Source organism: Alosa sapidissima, chromosome 21 (genome assembly GCF_018492685.1).
Source record: "Alosa sapidissima isolate fAloSap1 chromosome 21, fAloSap1.pri, whole genome shotgun sequence".
Taxonomy (NCBI): domain Eukaryota; kingdom Metazoa; phylum Chordata; class Actinopteri; order Clupeiformes; family Clupeidae; genus Alosa; species Alosa sapidissima.
In genome coordinates, this window is record NC_055977.1 from 7,418,622 (window position 1) to 7,436,658 (window position 18,037).

Sequence of the window (18,037 nt, forward strand, 5' to 3'; positions counted from 1 at the left end):
ATTTTTCATCAAATTTTCATCTCTAGTGGCTGGTAGACTTTGGAATCCACCAGCCACAATGGTAGGTGGAAAAATATTTTAGGCTATTTCCATCCCTGCTACATATGTACACTCATACACACATTCATAAGTCTCAATCTGTCCATTTCTTTCCACAAAACTAGCCAGAAGTCATCATTTAAGGGGTTATTTTTCATTTTTTTCTACTGAGCTACTACCTTTTTCAGGTGGGCAGGGGGGCCCTTTTCATGTCTGTGCCCAGGGGCCCAGTGGCTCATAATCCTTCCATGCCACGGGGTTAAAACACTGGTCTTGTTTTCAAGTGCAATCAATAATTTAATTGTACATTTTGAAGAAACCATCCATCCATTTTCCATTCTATTAGGTTTTTTTTTAAAATAAAAAAAACATAAATCAGGGATTATACTGTACATAGCAAAAAAGTCAGGTGACAGACATTTTTAAAATTAGGTTTAGGGAAAAATGTAACGCACACGCACTATGGCTTCACAAAATCTCACTCCAGCCAAACGCCCAAAGTTGGCAACCCTGGTAGTGGGTCGCGACACAGTTTGAGAAACGCTGGCCTAGGCTAGACCATAGACAGTAAAAGAAAGGGCTAGACCTATGGTCCTTTTCTGAGCATGGAGGGAGGAGCTGACTTTCTTCCAATGAAAACAGCTATGTCTGGCATCACGTGGTAAACTCGTATGAAGCGGAAACTTTTTGAATGCAAACGGGCGCGGGTTTGTGCTTGCCATTCAGCGAGGGAAAGGTGGAAGTAGGATACCATCGTCCAGACACAACAGAAGAAAACAAGTAGCAACCTGAGATCAACTTAACGTCAAGAAGTAAGGAACAACATTGTCCGTCAATTTAAGGCGTTGTAACGTTAACGTTAACTTACAAAGCATCTAGAAGCTAGCTGTTTAATTGAGATGTGATGACTAACGTTACGTGACCTGATAAATCTGGTTAGATATTCATGCTAGGTAGCGGTAGCGCTAACGGTAACTAGCTTGCTAACTGTAGTTAAACTGGTAAGTTATAGCGTATTATTTACGTTAACTTGGTTAACATTTATGTATTAGGTGTCACTTATGTCGTGTGTCGTATTTGATACTATATTGTTTCCCATGTTTTGCGTGACTATTCAAAACTGTCAGGAAGGACTCGTCTGAGACATGTTTACCAAGCGAGCTAACTTTAGCTCGCCAAGATGCAAACGTAGAAGATATTAATATTAACTTGGCCAAAGTTTGACTTTTAACTTGCCCAAATTGGTCCTTTAGCTTGTCAACTAACGTCAACGGGAATTTTCCAATTTAAGTGTGCCGATGTTTTGATTGCATAACGTTAACGGAACGTTGAACTAAAATTACAGTGATTGGTATGACATAATTCTGTCACTGTATTTCTATAGGTTTACGTCACTCACGATGTCACACAAGCAAATCTACTACTCAGAAAAATATGACGACGACAAATACGAATACAGGTGAGTACGTTGTGTCCAGTCTTGTTGACACTAACGTTACCTAAACGTCATCTTGTATGGTAACCTTGACCCAGCTAACTTAATGTGCTTCTCTCTTCCGCTCCGTATAGACATGTCATGCTGCCTAAAGACATCGCCAAGTTGGTACCCAAAACCCACTTGATGTCCGAGACCGAGTGGAGGAACCTGGGCGTTCAGCAGAGCCAAGGCTGGGTACACTACATGACTCACCAGCCAGGTAGGAATTGACGTTGCAATCACACACCAGCTCAGTGTCTACTTACACCACCTGCTGTCAGCTCTTCTTGCCATGCAGTGATGCATGACTTCATATAGCCCTGGCAGTGGAGGCACACAAGGAAGTTATTTAGAAAAACTTTTCCTGTTTCTAGCTACTTTCTGTCCACTTTTTTACAGTCCCCCCCACACACACCTTTGCTAGATAAGGCAGGACTGTACATATGGCTGGCATGTGTCGTATTTGGTGTCATAACATTTGTACTTGCAGGAAGTCTCTAGTGACGATAACAACGGTGCTATGTCACATCACGTATATGAATGAATCGGGTGAAGTTTGCGCAAGCTGTCCTACGGGATTGTTTTTCCATAGTCCATATGTCTGGTGTGTCTCTCAAAACCTAATTAGCATTAGTCATTCAATCTCAGCAGAGAGTATCAGGTGCACAGAAAGCTGTGTGAGCAGCATTGCCAGATGTTGTGTGGCTCTCCTGGTCGCCAGCTGTGAGTGTTGCTTTGATGGAAAGGTGTGTCCACAGAGGGCCTCCGCTTGGCTCCAGGGCCAGTGCGAAGACTGGAAATCGATGAGCTCATGTTGCCCTTTGTCCGTCAGTAGGCCAAGTGTTGTTTAAGGTGCTTTGTTTAGTGTGTTTGTCAGTATAGGCCAAATTTTGTTTAGGGTTTTCAAGTTTTGTTTTGGGTGTTTCTCAGTAGGCCAAGTTTTGTTTAGTGTGTTTGTCAGTATAGGCCAAATTTTGTTTAGGGTTTTCAAGTTTTGTTTTGGGTGTTTCTCAGTAGGCCAAGTTTTGTTTAGGGTTTTCAAGTTTTGTTTTGGGTGTTTCTCAGTAGGCCAAGTTTTGTTTAGGGTTTTCAAGTTTTGTTTTGGGTGTTTCTCAGTAGGCCAAGTTTTGTTTAGGGTTTTCAAGTTTTGTTTTGGGTGTTTTTCAGTAGGCCAAGTTTTGTTTGAGGTGTCATTCTACATGTGGCAGATTCACTGAATGGATTTTCAAGCTGATTATAGCCTGCACTTGAAGGCTCACACTGAATACCACTGCAGGGTTTTTAAATCATTGTCAGTGCTTTCAGGACTGAATAGATCTCATGTTTCTTCGTGTCAGGTCTTTGTAGTTCAGTGTGGTAGCTCATCTAGCAACTGTATTATTGCTGACCTATGACCAGGACACATGCACAGGTGGCCCTTTGTTAAGATCATGTAAACAGCAGGTGGTCAACAATGAAGACTAATGTACTATATGGCATTAAACAGGAGGCTCTTCAGCCAGCACCCTTATTTCCGGTGGAACATCAGTCAAGGCATCTTCTGTTGTATTCTGCTCCTTTTGTGTTCACTCTGACACTTAACATCTTGTTATGCCCAACAATGCAACTCTTCATTCAACTTCGACACACACATAAATCCTTCCGCGTTTTAACATGCTCATTCATTAGGTGAAACACTCAACCAAGTCTGATTAAACAGCTATGCTAAAAATAACAGGTATTGTAAACACTAATTACCACATGTATGTACAGAAATAAATGTATAATTTAATTTTCTACATAAAATTATAAAATATTATATAGGCTTTATATGGCCTGATGAAAGTGGACAGCTAAGAGACATTGGCTACTGAAGTTGTGTGCAAGATCTGCTCCACTGAAATCTGGAAATAGACAGACAACCAATCTGAACACTTGTGTGTGCACCTACCAGCGGAATATTCCGCATTGCCAGCCTTCGCTGGGCTAGCAAAAAAGCTACTTAAAACTATTATCGCGGTCACTCATCTAAAATCTTCTGTAGTCTGTACCAACCTCATACGCTATGAATCTCACGTTATTACCGGCCATGCCGACTATGAGGAGGGGCGGAACGTGAAAGCTGGGGGCTGCTATCGCACAGTCCAGGCTACTGGAGGGGCAGCGAACAACTTACGCAAATACCGAATCCCGATTACCACTCTGCTACTGTCTGGGGCTTTGCTCAATGAATGAAGTATAAGCCTTACAGTGAAAGACGGAGGTCTTCTAATTCTGTAACTCTAACAAAATGAATGGTTTCTTTTAACACAGTGGAGAAAAACACATTTGGTGCTTCAGTGCTGTAACTAGCCTATGTGACATTCAGCAATTTTCCTAGTCGTAACAATAATAATAATTCCTTAGGACTATTTTGTGCTAAAACATTAAATATTTTAAGTTCAATGTAGGCGACAGTGTGAGATGTAAAAATAGACAATGACAATGTCACAATCTGGAATTATTTGAATAAGATGGACTTAGAAGTCTATGTGAAACTACCATTATTTTTGCACTCTGGCTACCCCTAAGTACCCTTCATATGCATTTAGTTATAGGCTCAATTTAATTTCCAGGGAAAAGTTTTTTTTTTTTTTTTTTTTGTTTTTTTTTAAATGTTTTAGCCTATGTTACAGCAGGGTCTATAGAATTAGTGTGTTTGGCATATGGAGGCGTGGTATCACGATGGTTGCTTCCTATCGTGATGTCGGTCAACCATCACGATAGACAACCTTGTCCATCTGCCCAACCCTAGCAAGCAGTTATTATATATTTGCCATTGTAGATGTTTTTCACCTATGTGGTGTATGAAGTGCATTTTACTCTTTGAAGTGAAATGCTTACACACAACTTGCACTTTGTCTAAAAGGCCTATTTATTGGGAGGCGAAAATGCTCTAAATCTTGTGTAATGGAGTAATGGTTTAGACTTGGTTGAGAATCAATGACAGCCACACAGATGTACTTTGGATTTTTTTTTTTTGTTTGTTAGTTATTGACTGATTTCAGCCTAGTGAGAGTTAAGCAGCAGGGAAATGAGTATTTGTTGTACCTTGGAATCGAACCAGCGACCATGACGTGGCTTCACAGGCATTTTAAGTTGGAGGAGCAAAGCAGCGGGAGTAACTGAACTGAACTACTTGAATTGCAGCCAGTTTGGAAGGACTGGTGGAGGGCAGCAGCTTCCGCTTTTGATTAATGGAACTCACGAAGCCTCACTTTATCTTGTCTTTGACAACTGCGCATTTCCACCTTTTGTCTACTACTGTTTGTGTGTGTATGTGTGCATGCGCTTGCGAGTGTGTGTGTGTGTCCACAAGCTTGCGCGTGCGTGTGTCTGTGTGTGCATGTGCAATCGCTTTGACCGTCTAAAGTGAAACCTTTCCAATTTCTCTGTGCAGAACCGCACATCCTGCTGTTCCGTCTAAAGTGAAACCTTTCCAATTTCTCTGTGCAGAACCGCACATCCTGCTGTTCCGTCTAAAGTGAAACCTTTCCAATTTCTCTGTGCAGAACCGCACATCCTGCTGTTCCGTCTAAAGTGAAACCTTTCCAATTTCTCTGTGCAGAACCGCACATCCTGCTGTTCCGTCGTCCACTACCCCAGACAGCGTGACACTATACGAAGGGAACCGAGAAGGGGCGGGGAACGAGAGAGTGAACTGCCCGAGGTGCCAGCGTGACGATGCCATTTACAGGAAAGGGATCCCGGCTGGACAGATGCACTATGCCTTTTGTAAAGAGCTTGCCTGACCCAGTGACCAACCCCGCCACTGCCCCACTCCCCATGTTTTTAACCCTTCAATTATACTGTTCATATGTCGCCCCTGCTCTGGGTCTGTTTGGTGCCTGTATCGGAGTAACTGTAGTTACCTCTTTAGAGGCGTAATGATGTTCTTGTGATGTTCTTTCATGTCTGTATGTTTTCCCCCCTCTTCATATTTAACTGCTCTTATCTGTGTTATCCATATATATATGTGACCCCCTTGTTGTCCCATGTGGTTTCAGAACAGCTTACTATGTATGAACTTCATTTTACACTGAAATAAATCTTTCAAACAACAACAAACAAGACTTATTTTTGTCTTTAACTTGGTAGTAACAGGTCGATTTCAAACAGCAGGATCCTTGTCATCTATTATGTTAAAACCTTGATTTGGCTTCAAGTGGCACCCTTCTTGATATAATTCTATGGCCTCACCTTTTCCAAGACCCACATGTTAAAGATTGTATCAGTGATTGTGGGGTAACGTCACTTCTGTTGATCAAACAAAACAGAGCTAGCTCGCTACACCCTCCCCCTCCCTCCCGTGAAATTGAAACTCCTAAATGTGCATCTCATCGGTTATTGGTTGGAACACTTTTTTGCCTTTGAGTGGTTGCCAACACTTGTTGGTATAGCAATTGTTTTTGTGTACAGATCTCGGAGCCTAGGCTGCCTACAGAGAAGGGTTTTTTTGACAACCTGCTTATGGGGCAGGCAGCAGCGGATCGTTAGGAAAGATTAAATCAATGTGATCATTTATGTTTGGGCCTGAAATCGCTGATACAACCTTTAAGTGTCCTACATTCTAGTATCAGTTGAAAGAATGAAGCTGACTCCTGCTTTGCCCCTATATTGAAGGATCCTGCTCTGTTTGATGCTGTGGTACATAATAAGTGAGCCGTCCTCTGATTATAACCTCACGGGAGGGCAGGAGTGGCACTTTATCCAAACATCAGGACCTAAAGGGGTTTTGACTAATAATGATAGTTTTGTTGCTGTGTGCAGTTCAAGCAGTAATACAACAGAGGGCACCCTCATCTTGTAAAATGGCAAAGGAAGATAATATTTTGAATGTTTTTTAAACAAAACAAAAAAACTACTCTGCATTGCCTTGATGCAGTGTCATTCTTAAAACTGAATGACAAATTGGTGTCAATATATTAATTTGTCATGGTTTGTATAGTAATTGACAGGCTCAATTTAAGCATATAGGTCTACAATGAATAGAACTGATACATTTGTATTTTGATTGTACTGTCTATATTATAGTCCTAATACAAATAATCTATAATGTACATGAAATCATGACTCCTAAATTATAACTCTGTCTTATGTTTTGCCTGTGAAGCCATGTTTACGCTTGCTGTAAGTAGTAATCTTTTATTATTTCCATTATAACATTATTGCATCAATTGGAAAACGCCCTGTGGCTCTGAAACACGATCACACCACCCAAGGTGTCCGACCGCTTCAGCGGATTGGTCGCTTACCGAGCTGGTGCAGCGACGGGCTTATAGGCTGTGGGGAGGATAATGGGAAATTTTCATGGTCCTACGGGGAGATTTCTGCAATTGCAGGGAAGCCGTTCCAGAAACCTGCAATTACTGGGAGCGAGATGACCAGGGTCCCACTGGGGATGAAGAGGGAGACCCGCCGCGAACAGGTGCCACTTCCTCCCGTGAGGTGGGAAAATAATTGCCACCCTCTTATTGTACCTGTGGCTGGATTGATGGGGTCATCTGGGATCATCAGAGTCCTCTCTGTACGAGTATATGTTGCTATACATCAGCATGGGATCATCAGAGTCCTCTCTGTACATGAGTATATGTTGCTATACATCAGGATAGGTTGTTGTATAAAAAGGTATCTCTTCCTTCTACTCTTGTCATAACAGGTGACGCAGAGGCGGACCTCCCGGGTTCAGAAAGTAAAAGTCCTGCCAAGTATTCGATTCAGCCATTTAGTAAACCAGCTCATCCTAATTAGCAGCCAGGTAGATCAGATAATTAGTGATATCACCTGTGTTAAGTGCACAGGTAGAAAAAAAATAAATATGGCAGGACTTTTACTAAAGTCCTTTTAGGCAAGTCCCTCCACTCTGCGGCCATATTCTGCATATTGAGCGGCCAACGCTTTTTGTGCACTTATCGGGCATCTATTTCGGCAGAAATGCTCGTGCGCAAGGCTTCACGACACCAATCTTGCTCCAGCAGCAAGATCACAACACATGATTGGCACGATGTCTTCACAACAAACCACATTATTGGCTCAATGTATTCACTACACAGCACATGATTGGCTCAATGTATTCACATGTCAACGTTCTGCCGCGGAAGGGGTGTTATATGCGTAGACAACTGCCATTTTGGCGTTACAAACTAACCCCATGCATTTCTATGGAGGATTTTTTGAGTGCTGTGTCTCCTCATTAGAAAGTCTCTGGTTTTACTTTCTGGAACCGGGATGTCTGCCTCTGCAGGTGAGGATGAGACCAAATTGCTTGACCGAATTGAATTGCGAGACACGATGTATTGCACAGTATATGCCTGCTGTTTTTAAATGTTGTGTGCAATTCCTCTTGGTAATGCTTCCATTATGCAAAATTCCAACAGCCCCTGATTTTCACAACTTTCCAGGGAATGTGTTCTGTCACTATCTGGAAAAGCGTGGTGGTTGGTAAGAAAATACCCTTCAACCATAGATTTTACCCATTTTTCGTGTCCCAGATTTTCTGCTTTCAAGAGAGAATTGGTGTAATGTGTTTACAAAATAAAGGAGATGCGAGGCAAACTGGCCAAAACTGGACTGGGACCGTGGTGGGGATTTTACTCTTTGCCTACACAAAGGAAGGGCACATGCTTGGCTGTGTAAGACAAACACATGATAACATTGGCAGTTGCCAAATAAATGTATTATGAATGTCATACATGAAATGAATGAAAGACACATCAACAAGCTAGTTCCTGTGGTTTGAGACATGGATTTTATTTATCACAACACATAAAGATTATGCCTCAGCCAGTGATAAAAAATAAGATACACATTTGAACATTAAATGCTTTGTCTGCCATGGCAGAATCACTGGCTGTGGATGCCACGCAACGCTGTCCTTGGAAGAAACAATCAGCTTTGCTCGACTAACATAAAGTGTTTTGTAGCTACCACTAGAGTACACTATGGAGTTAGCAAGGTGTTTCTGTGAAAGAGTATTCAGTTGGTTTACTTTACTGGTTGCCAGGTTCCCCATGAGATGAAGGTAGGCTAAACAATGTAGCACAGTTTTAAAGACGTTCCAAAAAAATGACTTGGCAGGTGTTTTATGAGCCAAGCAAATTATTTCATCACGCCCAGCAGGCCTTAAGGACACGTAATTTGTTTTGGTGATAAAATATTAATTTTAACAAAAGCTTATTTGTTTCCAATTACCTTGAAATTATATTTCAGACATAAAAGCGCATATAGTCCACCTCACCAACTACTCAAAATGCTTACCATTATCCTGTGAACATCTAACACACTAATTGAGATTTATTGTTAGCAGAGACTTGCTTGATGAGGAGACACGGCACTCAAAAAATCCTCCATAGAAATGCATGGGGTTAGTTTGAAATGCCAATATGGCCGTTGTCTACACATATCCCACCCCTTCCTCGGCAAGACGTTGACATGTGAATACATTGAGCCAATCATATGGTGTGTTGTGAAGACATCTTCCCAATCATGTGTTGTGAACTCGCCGCTGGAGCAAGATTGGTGTCGTGAAGCCTTGCGCACGCGCATTTCTGCTGAATAGAATGCCCGATGAGTGCCCAAAAAGTGTTGCTATATGGCCGCCGAGTGGAGGGACTTGCCTAAAAGGACTTTGTTGTTAGTGACGATAAGTCGCATACTAAGTTTTTTTTTTTTTTTTTTTATGGGAGCAAACTGTATTACGCGGGGTTTATCACTGATACTGGCCCAGTGGAATCTCCGTTGAAGTTCTCATGTACTCCAGGACGAAGCTTACCGGTAATCCATTATACGGGAAACTGGGCCATTGTGTCCATGAGGCAATGCATGGCATCACGATAAGAACAAACATGCAATAGCTGAGACGACTGACAGAATGATAGACAGTAACAGTGACACACACACACACACACACACATTGACTGCATATTAAGCAACCTTTTCGCCTTTTTGTTACACACAGAAAGAGCAATAAGCCCAGATATCATAATTGACTGCTTACGGAGATTGTGCCTTTTAGTGAGGAGATTAATTGTTGCTTGTGGTCGTTTAAAATAAAGGTGCATCTGATCATGCGGTTCTGTACTAACAACGCTCCTCTCAAGTGTATGTGAGTACAGCACTGAAAATACTTCAAATAGATGTTTGACCCAGATTTGGCAACTTCAGAGCGCTGCAGCCTTTCACTCCACAGTTGCAGATTCCTACAGATCCTCCCCGCTACTGTTTTTTATTTTATTTTTTAAGTACAACGTGAGACAAAGATAAAACAGAGCAGCAAGACAAAGAGAGACAGCCACAAAAGCGTGGCCGACTGGAGGAAAAGGCAGCCAGCTGAGGAGGAGGTGGGATGGGGAAGCCATGTGGCAGCCCTCTGCTCCAACAACCCCACCCTCGCAGCGGCCCAAGTGTCCACACTGATTGATCCTCTGGTCCCTTTTAGGCTGGACACTAATGTGTGACCACAGCAGGTCTCGAAGGCTCAGCCCAGTGACTCGCTCCATGCGGCATCAGAAGCTTTTGCACGACACACAAAAGCACCAACAAAGAAGGGAGGGGTAGCACACACAAAAAAAGGGTCGCTTTGAAGCTCGGGGAGAGATGCAGAGAAACGAGTAATTACAGCAGAAGGCGAATGAAAGACTATTAACAGCTGCACGCGCGCAGACTGTGAGGAAGGTATGACAGTGTCAGAGTCAAATTCAGGACCCCCCCTCCCCCATCCTTCCAAAAAAGAAAGAAGGCAAAGAGCAGAATGGAAATAGAGTGAAAGAAGGTCAGACAGAAAAAATACTGAAAGATGTGCAAGGGTCAGTGTTTGTGTCCGAGTGTCGTCCACACAGCAGGGGGCCGCCTAAAAGGAAGTAATATAGGATATGAGAGAAAGTAAGAGAGAGTGGGAGGGAGGGAGGGAGAGAGGGATGGAAAGAAATGGAGAGCTGAAGGTTGTTAAAGTGCCTACACCCAACACCATGTGCTCGGCATGTCTCCATTAGAATGTCGAGTTGGATTTCAGCAAAGGGTGAAATCACTGACTGCTCCCATTCAATGATTAATGAGGTTCCCCTACACAAGGGATGGCAAATTTATTTCCGTCTTCGTTCATTCACGAGTGAACTGACAACAAAACAGAATAGGACAATACTCGAAACATGACACCGAAAATATTCGGTCCCAAAATATTGTTTGTTGTTACAAACTCTAATACTAATACACCCAGAGACACATCCATTACTATGATCCAAGAGAGACCTCTGGAGCTGGATAATAATTGTCGGGGCGGGGCCAGTCCCCCCAGTCCCCATAATCCATCTCTGCTTACAGTGTGGAAGCTAAAGCTAGCATGCTAACAAAGCATGCAGTTTAGGCAGGGTGACTTACCTGATGCTAGTCTCCCAGGAATGACTCACTCACTCTCTGTTTGTTTAAACCTGCGCAGGGCTGCCGGGTAATTAGCTATGCACTGGATGGAGTCTGTGGTGTATTGATTCACTGTGTGAGGGACTCCAAACCAGTCTACTGAGAGGCTGAGGATTCTGTGGAGGGGTGAAGGCAGGCAGACAGTGTGATCATGGTGAGCCTGGTCTTGCTTTGTGGACTGATGGTACTGAGGTGATCTCTGTGAAGGTCAAAGGGTCAAAGGATCTGCAGTCTTCTCAGCTGTACTTGAAATCAATGCAGGGTGTCATAATGGTGGTACTACATCTTGCCACTACATCTACTCTTTAAATCACAGCCAGAGCAGGTTTCTTTATAGCAGAAATAAGCATTTACTGTACATTTTCTATTCTATTTCATGATGCTAAAGATTCATTTGGGTGAAGACCTATAGCCCATATCACTGTGTAGAGCAATACAGCTATTTGATGCATAATTACAGAAGTCGAAGGTCCTGTTTTATGACTTCCAGGGATATAATCAGCAGTGAAATTTAACTTAAATTTAATAAACACAATTGCAAAGAAAATACACACTGGGTTTTTTGGTGATTCGGAAAACGGACGTCAATTGACTCCTTTCCAGACTGACCTGCAGAGCAAATTCAAATGTGCTAACAATGTCGTCTGGGTTCACCCAGGCTCGTCGAAGTCATGAATCAAGTGGATAATTGTATTGAGGGCTTTTATGCTCATACATTATGCAATGCTATTGAATAAGTCATTGTGTGGAAATGCTGTCACATTGTTTGCCTCTCTGCCCTAATTTCATGAACAGTACTGTATGACAGTGTGACAGGTTGAGGATTGAGTTGTTGTATCAGTATCAGCATCAAAGCAGTCAAGGCCACCAGAGAAAAAAAAGCCTTCCTCAACCTTTGACCTCTTGTGGATGTCCCAATGGCCTTGCCCCAATAAAACGGTGTGTAGCCTACATGGCAACGTTTGTGTCGTCTTCTGTCAGATGAGCCCCCTGGGGGTGACACTGAGCGCCTGTCAGCAGTATTACTGACAAATGTGCAACACCCAGCCCTTCAAGGAAGGAAGATGGGATAGCAGACATCAAGAGCCCCTTGGGCTAGCTGGTATTGGTAGGATCCACCAACCTCAACCCAACCACCCCTCACATAGAGCCAGTGAGGTCATACACCACCGACAGGATTTCGACTCTCCTTTCAGAGCCAATGAAGGTGTGAATAATATCTGATTCCCAGACTAAAAGATATTGAACTTAAACTTTGATCCCAATTAAACAGATCAATAGGCTGTGTCCTAGTAATGCACATAGGATGCAGTCCATGGCTTCGGCTTGAGGTGTTAATCTATATGCGCTTGAACTGCACATGTTTACATGAGATCATCCTGTGCATTTAGATCATTTCAACCACTGAGAGTATGATGCATGAATTTGTTAGAAATGTGTATGATCTCTTTGGTTTAAGGCCACGTATGCCAAAATATCTTGATATATACACGGTATAAATGTTTTTATGCCATTTTGGTGATTTGCTGCTCTGCACAAAAGGCTCTATACAAATAAAGGTTGATTGACTTAGTGATTGACTGACAAAATAATGCTTTGTAATTTAGACTGTGTATAAACAGATTAGACCTACAGTATTGAACAGTCTACAGAGCTGAGATCTCAGTCATATTATTCATACAATGAAGGTCAAATATTACCTTTAAATGGCTAACTTGTATAATATCATCTGGGCCAGTCGAAAACCCTTGACAAGTCTTTGTGTGGGGTACCAGGTTCCCAGTCTAGCCTGCTGACTCCCTGCATTTGTATAAATGGCCACATTAAACTACACAGGGCTGATAAAAAGGTGCTTAAATTGAGTCTGTTGAGTATTGATCCAGTCTGAGCCAGAGCTCAAAGACTCCGACGGCCTTGATGTGCCACCAGGCTGCACCAGGAGACTGTTATATTGATCGCGAGCCTTTGAGAATCACCCCCATTGAAATCTTTGTGTTGAACCAAATCTCTGGTCCAGAAGGGCACTCGGACATTGGTGGTAACTCTTGTGAATTTAATAGCCATCGGTGGGGGAAAAAAAGTGTAGAGGTATAAGCGTGACTTCATCCTTGAGTCCTAATGTGACTGGTGTTGTGTGGTGTGTTCACTCTGTCTCTTAAATAAAGAGATAATGTTTCTTACCGCAAGTGAATATATTTCACATTAAAAAGACGTTACTTGAGGGTGCATGGATGAATGCAAGAAAAGGCTATTCGTGGCTGAATAGTACAGTAAATAATGGAACTCACTTCCATGCACTATCTGTCCACATTTTGGTAAACAATTGCAGGTTACATCACAGGACTTCACCCTTTATTTTTTACGAGGGAATATTCATAATTAAAGAACTTTCACAAGCACCATGGCGCACAGAGAAAGGGAGCTCTTGACGAGGGCAGGTTACTTTTCCAAAGAACTTTAATCACCATTATAACAAGACCACAGGAGGATAATGAGGTAACAGTTCACTAGCGTGGCTCTCGTTAATAAATTGGTGAAAAAAGACTGAATGCCCTTTTATTTATAATGTACTGTATGATGGCGTAATAGAACTCGTTAGGCAATAAGCGAGGAGCAGAGTGACTATGACCTGTTCACTTCACTTTATTATATTATTTTTTCATTGCCTTTTTTTTTTTGGGGGGGGGGGGGGGTATAAAGTTGTAGCCTTCAAACTATTAAACTCCCCAGTCCCGCAGGGGTTGGTACACTTTACTTAAAACATAACCCAGCACTTACAAACCGGCTCACAGAACCGGCTTACAAACAGGCTCACAGAACACACACACACAGTGAGTGAGTGTGGGAGAGAGAGAGAGAGAGGGACGCTAAACCTTCAATTGGTGTATTGTATGGATATTATTTCATCACAGCTAAGGTTATCAAGGTCGTGGACATACATGTTCTGGTTCTATTAACTGCCTCCGGTTTATGTGGAACACCGAACTTGACAAGGGCATCTAATTCACCACAAGTAACTCCAAGGGCAGCATAATCGTTTGGCCAAATAGCTGACACTTACAATGAGATCAAGTCTTTCACACTTGCTAACCCGAAGTGAGTCCTCTTGGCCTGTTCAAGGACTTAAGATGTCTATAGCATGACTTGTCTTTCATCCTTGTTTGTGTTCTCGTCTGTTTTCGATTCCCTCGTAGCTTTTACAGTCAGGGCCAAGCTTCATGCCGTCTTTGTGCTTCATGCTGAGCTGTTCTCCGTGCCCTGCTGTTATGTGTAATCAATGTGTCTCATGAACCTGTTCCTCCCAGGTTGAGGTGATGAGTGTGTGACAAAAAGACTATTTCTGATCAGTCGTGACACTTTATGCCAAATATTCTAGAATCTTTGGCATAAAGTGTTTGTTCTAGAATCTTTGCTTTATGCTATGTTTGCTGAATCGAATACACTAAAGTGAGGTACAATGAAGAATGAGGAAAGCTATGAACTTCGGGGCCAGAACCAACACAAAATATATTCAGATGAGTATCTTAAGATCGTGTTAAATATCTGATGCTCATTCAAGGGTATTAGAGCTCTTTCATTCTCTCCTTCTCCCTCCATCCCTCTCTCTCCCTCTCTCGCTCTGTCTCTCTCTCTCTTTCTGACACTCACAGTCCTGTATCCCCAGATCATCTCACCTCATGCCTAAAAGGACTCTTTGTTGTCACCGTCCCCCGTGCGTCAAAGCAAAGCCAGAAGTGCAAACGAGGGGAGAAAATCTCACAAAAAGACGAGGAGATCAAAGATGGAAGCCGGTACAAACAGGCCGCCGCTCCAGAAAACAGGATAGAGGCAGTGGGGAGAAGACAGGAGAACTGGAGGGAGAGAGATGGGGGAGGACAAGGAGGAAAAAGGATCTGGCATAGATGCGAGAGAGGAGCTGTCAAAAAGTATTGGTTGAGGGAGGTGAGTGGGACACTTATTGTGTGTGTCGATCCTCCCATTAAACACACAAAACAGAGAGGGGGAGTTAGTGAGCGAATGTCCATTAGGAGAGGTACTCAGGGACCATGACAACGAGAGATGGCAGAGAGAGAAAGAGAGAGAGAGAGAGAGAGAGAAGGAAACAGACAGATGGAGAGAGAAAGGGAGAGATGGAAAAGCGAAGGATCAATTAGAGGGAGAGCAAAAATGGCCATAATGGCTTCTCACAGCAGGGGAGAGGAAGAGAGGGATGGGGGGAGAGTAGGGAGAGGGAGGGAGAAGAGAGAGAGAGAGAGAAGGGAGGAAGCTGAGGAAAAGAAAAAAAAAAGGTGAAGAAAAAAAAACGGCAGCCAGCATTTAACATCTCAGTAAGCTACTGGCAGCCATGACAGGCTGCCGAGCTGAAGTCACAGTTGTATAAGTCACTGCCTGTATGGTATGTGTCTCAATCAATGTGTGTGTGTGTGTATGTGTGTTGCGTATGTCTTCATATACAAGTAGATGTGCATAGGCTTATTTACGAGCTCATATGTAAGTGTCTGACCTTTGTCACACACATGTCACATCCATGTGACTGCAGATAATACTCTTCATCCTCCTCTTCCTCTTACACTTCCTGTCTCAGTCGCAGCTATGTTATTTCCTATGAATTTTTTTTTCTCCAAACACTGTCTCTGGGTGAAATCCTGGCGCTGCCTGTTGGAGACTGTGTGGCGCTCACATGGGCCGTATTAGACACCGAGTCTAGAGATAATTACTTAATTGGCGCTGCTTTCAGCGGCTGTCAGCGACACGGCGAGAGAGGCAGAGAGTGGCCATGGACCGGCGCCGATAAGGCCTCTAATCTGGACACTGCAGTCTCCGCAGCTCGGAGAGAGTCCGAGCCACTGGACGAGCAGACAGCTGCTATCCCCTAAGCTGCTCACGGGAGTCCATCTCACACGCCGCGGCTGGACACGTGTTGGACACTGTGAGCGAGAGAAAAAAAATAGATATTATTTATGAAGTGAAAGAGCCTTTATGAAACGTATTATGTTAGTATTTCTCTTTGATAGGAGCATGTTTTGGTTGGCCTAAATATGCTCATACGGATACTGAGATGGAGTTGAATAATTTAGGTGTGTTACATTTAAGTTTCATCAGACAACAAGCTTCCTTGCGCCCATGGAAAGTGAGCGAGGTGGTTGATTTCAGCCACTGATTCAGAACACGCCCCTGTGGTTGCAGACACAAAGGAGAACTAATAGCCAATGACTCAGACGGTCAGAGACATTTGGGGTGGGTGGGTGGGTGGGGGGGGGCGGGCAATCACTGAGGGAGAAAAAAAATGGGGAACACGATGGCGGCAAAAGATGTCTGATCTGCAACTGGAGGTCCAGCCCTGTGATATATAAAGAGCCAATTAGATTGTCCGAGAAGGCGCAACTGACTTTTTTCGTCACCTGAATATCTCCACCATTACTGGAGTAAAAGCCATACAGCAAAATCTGGCACACAGATAGAAAGATAGAAAGATAGATAGATAGATAGATAGATAGATAGATAGATAGACACTTTATTGATCCCCGATAGATACTTTATTGATCCCCAATGTGCAGTAAGGACACATGAACCAAAACAAAATGAAAATCTTTTTAGTCTTACTTTAGCAACCATTATTGTCATGCTTTATTGATTATGTTAGATGTACACAGTGACCACCTTTGGGGCTTGTACAGGGGGCCTTTAAGTACTCGGTTGATTATGAATCACTGAGAGACAGTTCAACTGTACAGTTACTCAGAACGTTAGTATCACCACCCATATCCAGTGTCACGGCAAGTCTCTCAGTGCAACCCAGAAGAGGCTACCTGAGTAGACTACAGCATTTCCATGAGGAATTAATAGTTGTCGCTCATTTCGCCCACAGAAATAATTGCCCCCGATAAGTGCGGCCTTGACACAGCGGTTGCCTGCAAGTGTATTTAACAGACGGCAATAGGACAGCGTGTCAATTTTTTTTTTTTTACTGTCTGATAGGGCACATGTCAACGGAGTATAATGGACACGCAGAGCGAAAATCAATTTGAGGCTCTTTTTGAGTGCATGCTTCAGCCGAGATTTTTTATTTTTTTATTTTTTGCTTCCTCCTCTTCCTCCTCCAATTTGAAACGGCCAATTATGTGGCTCTCCTAAGCCTTTTTGTGAGAGAAGATGCCTACTTAAATCAGGGAGGGAAGACCAGCACACATCTGCTCTTGAAGAGTTCTTCCTCTCAGGGTTTTAACCTGACATGTCTATTGCCTTCATTTTTGGTTTCACATGCATCACACGTGTTGATGTGTAATGACTCGTTCACCTGTAGTTGTGTTGGAACTATGTGTAAGAAATGGAGTATCTAAAACATTGACTTCGTGGGTGTGTGCGCGCGCGTGCGTGCGCGTGTGTGTGTGTGTGTGTGTGTGTGTGTGTGTGTGTGTGAATTTTTGCTTGTTTGTGTGTGAGTCTGTCTGTGTATTTTAAGCCTGTCGATTGATGCATACATCATGGTAAGAGTGTTGCAGTTATGTGCAATTCTCTCGCCACGAGGAGATTTCAAGGCAAAGGCCGGCACACACCAGAGGCACACTTGAAGATATAAGCTGCTTCAGGGCTGCCTTTGGAGGTGTCCGACTGGATAAATCTGCGGCACGGTCGCATCGCCCCGCATCCTGCAGGGGACGCAACAGGGGTACGAGTCAGCAGATAAATTGGACATTTCAGGAAAGCTGAAAATCCATCATGCCTTCACGCTCCTGCAACCCCCCCCCACCACCACCAACCCATTCCAGCTCTCGCTCTCACACACACAAACCTACACATACCTACTCACACAGACACACACACACCTACTCACACACACACGCACACCTACTCACCCACTCACATACACACACACACACACACACACACACACACACACACACACACACACACTCCTACTCGCCTACTTACACTCACACACAGCGACACACACACAATTCAGCACCCAGCCCCGTGATTTCTGACGGGAGTGTAAAATCACATAAATAACGAATGAGTGGAAATAAAAGCAGCAGGCAGCAATCACAGGGGACGGGCAGGCAAAGTCAACAACAAGCCAATCATCTG

The 18,037-nt window shown here is 43.3% G+C and overlaps 1 protein-coding gene across 1 annotated transcript; it reads left to right on the forward strand.

Moving 5' to 3' along the window:
- Positions 1-696: 696 nt before the first annotated feature.
- Positions 697-5,602, forward strand: cks1b (CDC28 protein kinase regulatory subunit 1B). Its single transcript, XM_042076707.1, has 4 exons — positions 697-851; positions 1,424-1,498; positions 1,609-1,736; positions 5,103-5,602. Exons 2-4 carry the CDS (start codon positions 1,440-1,442, stop codon positions 5,147-5,149), a joined length of 234 nt encoding a protein of 77 aa, XP_041932641.1. The 5' UTR covers positions 697-851; positions 1,424-1,439; the 3' UTR covers positions 5,150-5,602.
- The last annotated feature ends 12,435 nt before the right edge of the window (positions 5,603-18,037 follow it).